The sequence below is a fragment of the Aptenodytes patagonicus genome, chromosome 1 (genome assembly GCF_965638725.1).
Source record: "Aptenodytes patagonicus chromosome 1, bAptPat1.pri.cur, whole genome shotgun sequence".
In the NCBI taxonomy this organism is placed as follows: domain Eukaryota; kingdom Metazoa; phylum Chordata; class Aves; order Sphenisciformes; family Spheniscidae; genus Aptenodytes; species Aptenodytes patagonicus.
Window position 1 is genome coordinate 76,488,781 of NC_134949.1, and position 13,567 is coordinate 76,502,347.

General features: G+C 40.3%; 1 protein-coding gene across 1 annotated transcript in view; it reads right to left on the reverse strand.

Annotated features, from left to right (window-relative positions):
• Nucleotides 1–1,371: 1,371 nt before the first annotated feature.
• The window catches only part of LMNTD1 (lamin tail domain containing 1), a 28,255-nt gene continuing 16,059 nt past the window's right edge, over nucleotides 1,372–13,567 (reverse strand). The window contains exons 5-8 of the mRNA XM_076328770.1: nucleotides 12,650–12,867; nucleotides 11,166–11,338; nucleotides 4,409–4,503; nucleotides 1,372–1,392 (exon numbers count right to left, since the gene is read on the reverse strand). Of these exons, the coding sequence (XP_076184885.1) occupies nucleotides 1,372–1,392; nucleotides 4,409–4,503; nucleotides 11,166–11,338; nucleotides 12,650–12,867 (507 nt within the window). The remainder of the gene's footprint in view (nucleotides 1,393–4,408; nucleotides 4,504–11,165; nucleotides 11,339–12,649; nucleotides 12,868–13,567) is intronic.

The window sequence follows — 13,567 nt, forward strand, 5'->3', positions numbered from 1 at the left end:
CACAGGTTTGCTTCTTTTCTATGCCCATGCAGTCTCTGTCTTTGCTGTCGGGATTGCTACTAGCAGCACATAAAGCAGTGGCTTCCCTGCTAGAGACACTAAGACCTACAAACATGTCCCACACAGGTTGCAATCTGCTTGCGACAACAACTGGGTCATAACAATCCACACTGCTGACACACAGGTTCGAGAGCCTTTGCAATTAAATCCCAGTCATTAGCATCCCCAGTGCTGGAGCCGTTTAGTGTCAGCACTGAGCATGACTGCAAAGGTACTTGGAGTGCAGTGGAAGAAAATGAGAAAACAAAAGGGTACCAGGAGAGACTGCCTGCTCCATCTTCTCTCTAACAGTAATCTAGAGTGTCACTTGTTCCTGAGCTATTCCAGATGACCTGAAATGCAGTGAGGAGGATATCAACATTAATTCTGCACTAGTATTCTGACAATTGACTGTGTGCCTGCACCAAGCTTGTTTGGACTGTTTCTATTTCATTGTTTAAAAAAATACCTTGGAACATAACAATAGCTACTGCAGAAGAACCAAACCAAAAGGCAAAAGGATTGCTTATCAACCATAGGACCTTGCTGATTTGAAATCTCAATTTTAAATGTATATGCACCGGTTCGCTAGGATTCCTCACGAGAAAGAATTTTGGGGACCGCTGTGGTGGAGAAAGGGCCAGGTCAGGCAGCATCTCCTTCTGCCCCGACTCCTGCAGTCCACACACAGGCTCGCAGATAAGCCAGCCCCTTTTCCCATCTGCTGGTTCCCACTGAGCCCCACAGAAGAGTTTGGAAGGCAGCCAGCCTTGTCCTCTCTATCCTGCTTTCTCTCACCCATGAAGCAGACACATGCACTGGGATGGACAGCTACACTTCTGATCTGGCCCTGTCAAGTAATCGAATGTCACTTCTCAAGTATCCTAAGCTTTCCCAATGCGTATTTGGCATGGAAACGGTCCATTTTCCATTTAGAAAAAAGGCACTTTTTGGTCAATTAGCTTCAAGGGTAAACCCTCTTGATTTTCCTTACATGAAATGCTATGAAAAACCCAATTCAAGAACAACAGAAAGCACTCAGGAAGTGCTTAGTAGCAAAGGTAAAGGAGAAAGGAATGAATGTTTTTTAGGAATGTGATGAGTACCAAGCAGCAAACTGATTTATCTTGGTATGATTTGTTTTTATTTTTTTTCTGCTTAGGAAACACCTGAACCAGATTGATGCCTCTTCTCCTGTCTTGAGAAGCTGAAAGTTTGAGGTCCAACAAGTTATTCCTTTTTAAGCCAACCAGATGCCTTACAAGTTGTCGTGTCTCCTTCCGCCTAACAGCTGGTGACTGGATACCACACCCCAGGAAATCCTACTGTTCACTAGATATGCATTTCCTCCTCCTAGAGAAAAGTAAAATTTTAGCACATATTAAGATGTGAATATCTCTCTGGGACGGGCTGAACTGGGGAGGCAGATGGAATCCTCACGTGCGTTTTTTCTAAGTGAATTTTTAAAGCCTATGGTCATTGCAAGCTTCCTCGCTCCATCCCAACACGGTACTTCCATCTTGCTTCAGAAATGCCTCCTCCTGGAGCCAGAGGGGCCAGATGTTAGTCCTTTCTCACTCAATTTTTTGCTTGTCTACTAAGATAGCAAACCAAGGAAACCCATTTATTGCGTTGGCAAATACTGTCCACTGGGAATTGGAAGGAAGCTCACAGTTCCTCTCAATATCAGATAGCCACTCAGTACCAATCTGAGAGGCATTTCATTGGGAAACCAGGAGCTTAATGTCAGTATTAAGTTATCTGAGCTCAGTTCATACTCACAGAGATTCCTCTACAATTAATATATAGTAAAGGACATGCTGTCTATAGGATACTTTATGAAATTGTTTATTAAAGTGGTCTGTATGGGAAAACTTACTAGTATAGTTATACCACCGAGGTCACGGGGATTTAACTGCCTCTATAGATATTCCATTCAAAATAAGAGGGATTTTTTTTTTCTTGTTTAGCTTATGTCATTTTGAAAGTGAAACAGATTAAGCCAGAAAAAGGGCATTCTAGTTTGGAATAAGACTATCCATATAGTATGCATTCAGTGATTTAATTTTACCTATTCCAGTTTCCCATGTTGAAACTACCTTTATATGGGACCAAAACTTTTGAGTCATCAGTCTCTGGTATCTCTCAGAATCTCCTGTCCACTATGTGGTTTCATGACTGAGAAGTTAGGACTACATGAGCATTATGATTGTTTCGGTAAGAACGGTAAGACCATAGTGAGTCAAAAGACCTTACACCCAAATGTTGTCTTAATAATCATCATTTTTACAGCACTACAAATGCATATAGCATTTGTGAAAATCATTAACAGCTGTCTGTAACAATCACTAGGAGTAAAACATATAAAATTATCTTTATTCTATAAGGCAATTAGCATATGGATTTGCTTGTGCATGAGAGGCCACACTGCAAAGCTACACGTGAGTTACTGTGTCTTCACGGGTGCTGTACGCACCTCACTTTCAGAAGCATGTCCCACGGTCCTTTAAGCTGCAGTAAACTGAGCTGCTCTGTTATTTCTTATCCTGTGCAAGAACTTACAGATCTGCATCTCTCTGTCTCAGCTGGTTTGGACACCTCTTCATGGCAAAATGGGCAAGTGGCCAGCCCAAATGAGAGCTTCTCTTGGGATTTAAGCTAGTGCTCTTGGCAATCTGGCTTGACTGAAAGCGTAAGTCTATCAGGTAAAAAGATTTTGTAAGGAATATCTGAATGAAAGCTCGACTCGGCTGTGAAGCAGGTATATTTTTAGGGCTCTGCAGCACAGCTGTGACACCAGGGTTTAATGAGTTGCTACAAGTCAGCTACATTAGTGTCAAGCCAAACTTTTAACATACTGTAATCTGAAGCATTCTTTTAAATCTCTTTTGCTGAAAATAAAGCAAACATCCTTGTTTTCACTGGCTCTCAGAGAAGTGTGTACACAGAGTTAGTTACTGTTGATAACATTACAGGTCACAGGATGAGCTGTTTTCTGAGCTGTCAAATTTTCACAGTATGAACCGCCATCAAGCTCATAGTGCTAAGGGCTTCCTCCCCATAAAGCTGTAAAATGTCACATAATTGTCTTTGGCTATTGCAATAGTTCCACTAAACCCTGACTATCATGTAGCAAACCTAGAGATGAGAAAGCAAGTTACTTGGTCATAGTTTTCTTGAGTGTTCAGGTCATCTTAATTCAGCAACTTTCTCAGGAACTGTGGGATTCTTAATCAAAAAGCATTTAATCAAGTGTCACTGAGAAAAACACTAATTCATTGCACTTCTGAAGCGCCTCTCATCTAAAGATAGAAAAGCCTTTTTACAAACACTGCTGACTCACACTGCCCCTAGGAGATACGTGTTATTACTATCATTTTATATAAGGCAAAACTGTAGCACTGATGTGTTTATTTGTTTAAGTCTGTACCTGGGCAAAGAGTCCCACTTCATGTATACAGTGAGCAGATAGGCACAAGCAATAATCCTCCAGTGTCGTTTCTTCTTTATTTCTACCTGATGTAGAGAGGCTGACTGTTCTTCTTCTTGTTACTTATACATAGATATATATAAATGTATATAGCACTTTGGAGAACATTAACCATTGTAAGTAACATCAATACCTATTGCACAATTTAATAATTATGGCAACAGTAATAAGTTGTATATATAAGTTGTTTGATGGACAAAATCCATCAATTCTTATAGCTTTTGTAACAGAACCTATGAAGTAAAGGTAGGAAATTGGAATGATATTTAATGTGTCGCCAGACATTTCCAACATCTGCATATCTAATGATATTTTGTAGTACAAATAAAAATGTAGAGAAAATATTCTGCATTACAATGAATCATGCAACTGATATTAAGTAAAATCAAACCACCAACTCCTGGGGACAAGTCTACAAATCAAGAAGTTTGAAAGAGGAACTTGCAACAACTCAAGTTTGAGGGTCTACATATTTACATATGAGGGCTTCATTACTGACCCTGGATTCTAGGTCTTTAGGTAGGGTAGTGCAAGCAAAAGAGTCTTCAAACAGATTAAAAAATATGTCTGGGTGTGCACTTAAACCTTCTTTTTCCTAGAAGGAATAGTGTAAATAGATTCCAACTTAAAGCAAACCCAAGATGCAAACGTAAAGTTCTCTAGAAGCATGTAGCTATGATCTAGTTGCAATGCCTGAATCCAGATGCTTTGTATTTGTGGTCTGGCATAGGTCTTTCTCACAGAAAGAAGACTAGAAGAATCCAACAAAATAAAGACATTCTTGCATTCTGAATTGTGGGTTTTTTTAAACTCCACTGTTCTTTTCTTTGGATTTTTGTTTGTTTATTTTGAAAACTGAATTGTAGCAATTCGACTCACCCCTGCTGACCGAGTAGGCCTTCTTCTGCCTTCCCCACTCACACAGCTGGGAACTGAAGGATTTTTCTTCCGACTAGTTCCTGCATACAGAATGCCTGTTGATAACAACAGTCATTATTTCCACATACCTACTTTAAAAAGAAAGTCAGTTTAGGAAACAAGCACGCTAACAACAAAAACTCTCTGTTTCCTCTGACCTTATGGAAGAACATGTTAAGTAAAAGCCACATTGGGATAAATATACAATCACATGCAAGGTCACTAGCTGCCACTAAGATACCTTTACTTTAAAGGATCAAACTCTCTCTTGCAGACTTCCGGTTGAATTGGATTTCAGCAAGAATTGGTTGGCGAAAATCACAGTTGTGCTGGCTGTCCATGAACAACATGTACTTCTCCAAACCCTTAGCAGATTCTGAATGGAGATCACGTCATTTTCCTCCTCACTGTCACTTTCCCTCCAGCTGATGCTCTCAGATTATCTGCCTTATACCGTCTCCACAAGTCTCACTGCAAAAATCATTATGTCTTTGGCTCCCTGTTTTCACTGCCTGCAGTTCGCCACAAATTCTTGGCAGGGAGGGAACAAGCTTTTTCACTCCTTGACCCTGGATTTCTGTCAGTTCCTTGAGCTGCGTTCAAACCTAATCTCAGACCTTGACATACTTTTACCATAGAATCAGCTTTTAAATGACTCCACATTTCTACTGACATGAACACCACCTTTACGCAAGTTCACTTGGAGATTTCATAAGTGTTGGGTATTGTTATTACATGAGAGCAATTTTCAGAAGTGAATCTCTGGACTTCATTTTATCACTCCATTATATGACTGAGTCACAGACTGTATGCTGTAATGGGCGACAAGATAAAGGGCCATCCTTAGTCATGGTTACTTGAAGGTCAGGTTGTTCTGCCAAAATTATCCAGGAGAGAATTGCTTTTTCACAGGCCAACTTGACACTTGCAACCACAGTTTCCCCATCGCGATCAGCTTGCAAGAGAAGCAAAGGACAATAAACGTACTTTTCATTCAGACAGCTCTGCTGATATTTCCAGGGGACTTGTGTGCTTGCAAATGTTCACATCTCAAAGGCATTGCAGCTCTCCAGATTTTCCTCTCAGTGGCAACCGGAGTTTGCAAGTGCCAAATGTGTTCGCACATCTCAGCATGGTGACGATGTTTTGTCTGGTAAGTGATGCTAATGAACACCAAGCAGGTCAGTGCTACTGACTTTCTGAAGCAGTTCTCAGGAGAGCCTGCTACACACACCCTACTGTCACCTCTGGTCACCCACATCAAAAGTGGCAGAGGTATTTGGGTTTCCTACAGTCTTAAGAAAGCCTCTTATCGAACGCCACCTCCTCTCTCTCTCAACAGAACCATGGATAAACCTTCAATTTGTTTTCAGTGGTGCTGAAGTATTCATAATGTAACTTATTTGACCATGGTGGAAGGAGGTGAGTTGAAAGAGCTGTGCTTGTTCATATTATTTGAAGGCGTGGGCAATAATCTTTAATTCCTTTCACAATTTCCGTATTTGGCCACAGAGAATTATTATTTATCCCCTTGATTTTCCCAAGTTTTTCCCTCCTCCAAAATTCTAGGTCAGGATAACTTGTTGTTTTTTTTCCTGGAGCACCAACAATACACAAATGCACATTACATCAGTGGTTTTTAAGCAGTAAACAACAAATAGATAAGGAAATTATTTTGACAGACTGGCATCCTGCCTGGCAGGTAGGGAAACGCAATGTCAGGTCATAAGATATCACGGCTGAGAAAGCAGTAATAAAGAAACCAGAATTACTGTGTTTCTCATAAAAAATGATGGTACAGCATTTGGTACCTAATAAATGAAGTCAGGATATTTTGATAGCTTTCTGCCACCAGAGTGGTCTCCTTTACTGGAACATCCTCTTCCTCAGCACTGCAGAACCTTGGAATTCCAGATAAATAATCTGCATCAGTGACAAACTGAAAAGTTATATTAAGGTTTTGAAGGCTACAGAAGAACTTAAGCTGGCAGAGGGCACATAAACGCACGCAAAGGTGCAGACTACTGGAACACCTGGCTGTCAGCCAGAGTGAATGACACTGTGTTGAGCAACCTGAGATGCTTCGCTTTGTGCCTTAGTAATGATTGGAACAGTTCATTGATCCGCACTGGTCAATTGATCTACTGGAGAAAGCAGCTGACTTAGTTCCTTACCATGGGATATCACTGTAATATCTTGTTTGACCTCTTTCTACTCAAAAAGTGCATCTGTGTGTTTGTATAACATAATTTATAACAGCCAATGTAATTGCTTGGTCTTGTCCATAATGTGTCAGTGCCCTATGAGAAAAGAGATGAATCTGCAAACATTTCTCACTGCTAACTGGAAATTACATGGGCAGTCCTGTAGACTATGGAAGTCCTTGGGACAAGTCAAGAGAGCAAATGCATCATGATATGAGTGCATCTCATCTCATTCGACTCCAATTTTTGGGACAAAACCCATGAGAACTAGTGGGAAGAACAGAAAGCTAACAGGTTTGATCCACTTGCTCAAGAAGACAGTGGTAGGAATTGGCTCCTTTTCACTGAAAATGTGTGCTAAATATGTTCCTTGTCTGCAGGTTCAATTTGCCACTGAAAGCTTAATTAGCGTTCCTCAGCAACGGGGAAACATTCTGATTGACAAAACTCATTGGTTTTGGCTGAGGCTTCAAAGTGCTCGCTTCACAATACGCTCCACGGTTATTTTTAAACTCCTTGCAAAATTCACAGCTGAGCATTTTGATTCAGAGTGAAATTCATCAACAACAAGAAGAAAAAAATGCCATCACCAGAGTGATGCATTTCTGAGGAAAATGGGAGGTAGGAGCTCAGCTCGAACTTTGTGACCTATGGCAGTAGCAGCTTTTCCCCTCCTATCTCTTAGTCTGAGAAGAAAATGGGGATACTTGGGTGAAGAGGAAACCAAATAGACAGTTCAACAATTAATAAGAGAGACTATAAAGTAAAGATAGCGAGAAATGAAGTGAAATCATTTTTAGATAACTTGCGAAGCCTTTTGTTGTCACCATCAAAGAACACTGTTCCAAGAGCTTCAGGAGAGACTCAGAAGGCAAAGTGAACAAAAGGTAAGGTGCCAGTTAAAATTTCATATGGATGGGTATGTGCTGAAAGGAACAGCCACCACACCCCCTACCATCGTCTTATCAACTGCAAAGTCTCAAAAGTAAAGCCACAGGAGTCACTGGAACCGGGTAGTGAAAATCCTGTTCGGTAGCAGCTAGAAAGGTAAAATGCTAAGTTGCATGAGGAGAGGAGAGGCAAACAGTTCTCAAAACAGCATCATGCCACTAAACACACTTTGTTCTGTACTGGAATATTGTGGACTGCTGCTATTAACATCCCCCCAAAAGACAGTGAAAAGATAATGTTTGATTATTGATTATTATCAAGGAGAGCTAGGAGCTAGAAAGGATACAACAGATGTATGAGAAACTAAGTACTTTAGGCTAATAAGCAAATACCATCAAACAGTATAATCTGTGAGGCCCATCTCTTTGCAGTTTTGAGTGGACCTTTGCACTTCTGAAATATGAGCGTATACTAAACTGATTTTGAAAAGCAAAACTAAGTACCTAAGAGGAAAATGCAAAAATACTTTGACTCACTAATTCAATTCAAAGCCGTTGACCTAACTTTGCTGTATTATGGCATTAGGAAAATAACTACCCATATTTAAAGATAATAGTGATCAAAAATGTGTTTGCGAAGGAAAATAAATGTTAACAATACTGATTTCTGTAAGTCTCTGATATTATGAAGCATTTATGAACAAGTTGAAGAGTCCTCACTGAATAGGGAAGCTTTCTTGGACCAGGACCTAAGCAAGACTGCATTTATGCATATTGCTGTGGACCCCAGTTGTTCATGTCAGTTATAAGCCTGCTAGTTAAAAATTTTCAAGCAAGAAAAGAAAAATAAAAAAGAAAAAAAGAAAGTAGTCGTACATTTCAAAATCATCATTCCATCACCATCAGTAATAATGTCTAGCGGCATACCTGTATAAATCTGCCTAAAGCACTTGTAATTTTTGCATTGTAATAAAATAAGAATGATGCTTACATCTCTCTCTATATTCATTTCTGGAAAAATTCAGCAATAATATGTACTACACATGAATATTTATCAGAGGAAAATAATGGTTATACTCATATTTAATTTTTAATCTGAGATCTTGGATATTATTAACTTTCCTGGCAGTATTAAGAGGAATAATTTCATAATTCAGTAGTGAAAAGAACTGCAAATGAACCATAAGTAAATAGAGCTGAATTATCTTTTGCAAAGATCTGAGAAAGAGAGACTGAGGCTATGCAGGTTGCCTGTGAAAACCTACAGAAAATCAGATATATTTAGTGCGTGGCAGACCACCTTGCTTTGAGTTCTGCCTTCAGAGTTCCCACACTCGGGAAGTAGATTTGCAGGCAGGCCCTCTCTCTGTGCCTGCAGCCCTGGGTCCTGGAACAACGCAATTGTGTTACAGTCTCAGGGTTGTTTCGTTTTGTTTTCATATTGCTTGCTTTATTGAAAAAGTTCTTAGTCTTAACAGTTGCAAGGAAAAAATCTTGAAAACTGAAACCAAATGTAGCTCGTGGCAACAGCACTGACCTCCATCTGCGGAGATGTGACAAAAGATGGGAACGTAGGAGAGAGGACTGCACGCAGCAAACTCCCTTTGGCTTGGGAGAACTACTGAGGGGTGTCCTGGGTGTGTCCATAGCGCTTCGGGTTCGAAGAAGAGTGCACCCGTGGAGCAGAGTTGCCACTCCCCCCACTTGCTGTGTTGAGGTTCACATCACGGAGCACTATCAAGTGCACAAGCTGGCTTCCTCAATAAAACTGAGCCAGAAGATGTCCTCCGGAGTCAAACCTCAAGCACTCTGCCTGCAAGTGGGTATTCAAACAGAAACCGCTTTGTGCAGACCAGTGGTGAGCATGAGTGGGCTACACAACAGCCCAGGAAGTTTCATACCCAAAAAGGAGTACCCTCTACATCGTGCAGAGGTAGGTGCCCCCTCATGGCCTGTTGTACCAGCCTAGAGGTGGGACAAAGTAAATCACCTTTGAAATGTGTACAGGGTGGATGCCAGGTCTGCAGCACCAAGGGGTTTGCTCTACAGACCACCTCCTATTTGTCCACAGCATTTGCTCATGTGAACACCACCTCTGATGCCACCAGCACCCCCAGTTGGCAGGTGCCAATTCCCTTTCTGTCCCCAGCTTTTCCCTGTCCAGGAAACTAGCAGAACAGATACAGGGGACCCGGCTCTGCAGAAGACCAGAGTGACACAGAACAAGACAAACTAAGTTTTAGCAAATTAGACAAACCCTAATAACACAAAATAGACACTTGGTAGCTGATGCTACCAGTGATTAAGACAGAGCAGGAAACAAACCATGAAATTAGGTCTATTACAACTGACTCCATCAGGTTTTAATCTGCTTTTCCTGGATTTAACAGTTGAGAAGGATCTTCCTGACGGTCCTCCCTGGCTGCAGGATTACCATTTGGGTGTGTAAAGCTAAGCAGGTACATCAATACTTTCCTGGCCCAAGCTGAAAGGTTTTTTCTAGGCTGGCACTCCTAGAAATGGGAAAAAACTCCTGACAACTGCACAGTCACCTATCCACGCCAGTCACAGGGTGACCTCCTTAGTATATTGAAATAATTTGACCAGTCTGGTTTTAAATGTTCACTAAAGAAAGAACGAGTGTTACAAAGCTGTCTTCAGGAGCTGGATACCTAGTTACTTAAAAATTAATGGCAGCTGGGCACTTAAAACTTGCCAGTGGTTTAAAACATTAAGTGGAGCAACGAGCACAACTGGAAGACTACATTATAGATCATTAAAACTCCTTTTTATTTACATATTCAACCTAAGCCTTCCTATGTTTCACTTGGTCCTATTCCTTCTAGTTCCGTTTCGTGGATCTAAGATTGTTTCCTCTCGCTGTGATGCTTGAACCCCCTTGCACAATGATCACCTTGCTTGTCCAACACACATTTATCTCTTTTTAATCTTTGTGAATCAATCTCTTCAGACGCTTTTTCACTCTGTCATCCTCCCCTGAACTCTTTCCAGTGTCTCAACACCTTTTTGGGTTTGTGTACCTGAATTACACACTGACTTTCTCACCACTGCCTAATTAACAGTTCACAGCCAATATAAGAGTCTCTTTCTCTTACTGATTCCTAATATTTTGTTTCATTTCCTAAATGCATCAGTATTAGTAACAATAGCCTCCTCACATCTTACCAACATATGCAGTTCTACAGAGCAGTGGTCTCCCAGTGGGACCGCAAGACAATCCATTGGGGTGCGGGAAGAAAATATTTTTGTAATATTAATAAATAAAATTAAATTTAAAAATACTTGTAAAATAGTATTTTTTCATCTTTATTTCATCCTTTTAAATTTCTATTCGTGTGCACATTTTATAATATACATAATATATTATTGCAGTAGTAAAAGTATATAATTTACAAATAAATAAATGTACATATATTGGGAGTGCCTGTTCAAAAATTTTTTACTGATAGGGGTGCACAATTAAAAAAGTTTGCAGATCACTGCTACAGAAGTAAGAGCTGGTAACATATATGTATTTTAAGTCCTAAGCTATTTGTGTCAGAAAATCCACCCCGTTGCCACTGTGCATGCTACAGCATATACTGCATCTGCTGTTGAACTCACCTGGCAGGGGGTCAGGCCGTGATGACTGACACCGGGACTGCCTGCACAAACTGCTGCCGTCATTCCCCATGGTTAATGGTCTAACCAGAGAAAAGTGAGGGTGTGTGGGAGAGTTTGGACTTTGGCACCAGGCACTCTGATTAGGGAAAAGGGATGCAGAGGTCTTTTTTTCCCTGTAAAGAGAAATTCAATTAATTTTACTGTGTGTATTTCACACGTTTTGCACATGCATGTATGTGCACAGGATATAAAAATATGTATGTTGTATTTATTACTGCATTATTTATTGTATTGCATTATCATATTTAAAATGTATTTTGCATAGATTTACTGTGTTTACTGCACACATACATTAAATTTATGCAATATACCTAACAAACAGCACACATATATTTGACACATTCTGCATTTAGCTGTAGGTGGAAGAACTGCAACTTCTATATTGTTTGACGTATCACATTATAATTTACCATTTGCCATTGGTTATAATTCTGCCAGACTCGAACTCTTTGCACTGATTTTTTACATAATTTCTCCCTGCTTCTGACTTAGTTTCTTTGGAGAGTTTGAGCAAAAGTGATTTTAGTCATTTTTAAGAACAACGCTTGCGAAGAACAGCCAGTTTAACCTATGCTGAAAACTGTATATCTTCTGAACATCTCCAGCCACAGTCTGGAGAAGAAATTTAGAGAAGAGCAATTACCCCAAACATGAGAAGGGTAACCCACTTTTTCTGTGAAAATATATCCAGATTGGCTAATCCTTTATTTTTGAAATACATCAATTCCTCTGCACATGCTTTTCTGTTGTGAACCTTGCTCAAACGCGCCTGGAACCAATATTCTGGAGGGGACTTAGGAAAAAACCACCAACATTGCATTCCTTATTCAAAACAGTCAATGGCTCAGCTCAGGCGTTCCTGACTGAGACCTGGGTGCCCAAACTAAACTGTCCACAGCTAGACCAATGAACCACACTTTTTCATAGTGCTGCCAAGTTTAAGTTGATACAAAGGTTAGAAGACAGTTCTGAAGTAATTTAGAAAGCAAGGGTTATCAGTCCCTAGCTCAGTTCAAAGTGCAGTGGTCTGAGAGAAGACCGTGTTCAGGCCATTGTTCTCAAGAAAAAGGTAAACAGCTCCATGAACATCAACATTTTTGGCTGAAAGCTTTCCAGCTCATGGACTTGGAATGGTGCCATCCAAACACTTGGGGCTGAAAGGATAATATGTAATAATAAGTCACATTTTAAGAAGAATTTTACTTGAATTTCACTTTCCACTGAGTCTTGACTGGCAATGAATGCACTCCTATCAGGAGTTTTGGGCTGGATTCCTGTTTGAAGGTTAAGGTTAATTCTTATTTTCAAAATTCCAAAGCTTTGCAAAAACTGCTTACCAAGATGCTCATTTAAAAGTGTTCAGTTACAGAGCCAGTCTGGCACAATGCTGTAATTACAGAGTACACTCAATGAACATCAGATACCTTTTAATAAAGCTTTGTCTTTTTTTTCCTGTTTGCCCTGGGTCAGCCCTCTTCCACTCTGTATCAGTTATTGTGAATTGCTGTTCCTTTTCCAATCCCTCTTTTTGCTTTGTTGTTGAGAAAGTTGATATAACCACGTTCTCAATGTTTCCACTTTGCTCATTTGCCACCCATCCTTGCCTTCTGTTCCAGTAGAGAGGAGTGTACCAAGCCACAGCCTGAAAAAAACCAACATACCACTGCTTGTTTATATTCTGCATTTTTTCTTCAAGGTAATTGTTTGTTGTAGACAAACCAGGAAGGGCTAAAAGGGTAGGTGCTCCAATGTATTTCTGAGTCATCTATCATTTGAAAGATAAATACTAATGGCAACCACCAAATTCATGATTTTTTTCTTTGGTCTTTAAAATCCATTTCCAGTCTTTAAATATATTTAGGGTAGATTCATCATCTAAGAACCTTGAAATTCCACTGCTCCAATTAAGTAAACCAGACAAAGAAGGAGAGAACAGAGGACATGACAATTCTGCAAGTATGTCAAAGGCTGCTGAAGGAAGAAAAAGCAATCTGTTCTCCATGGCCACAGTAGATAGGACAAGAAGGAAAGGACTAAAACTGAGGCAGAAAAAGTTCAGTTTAGGCACTAGGAAAGCTTTTCTAAGCATACAGAGAGTGAGGCACTAAAGCAGATTGCCTGGGGACATGGTGGAGTCTCCGTTACTGAAGGTCTTCCAGAACTACCTAGGCAAGCCACAGCCAGGAGCAATCCTGGCAGAGGTAATCACGTCTCAAGTTCCCTTTCAGCCTCTGATTCCCTGGCACTGAGGTAATAGCAAGTATGGCCAAACTGAGCTAGAAGAGGAGTAAATGTGAAAAGGTGAGACCAAAAGTCAACATTCACTTAACAGTTTGTAAGGT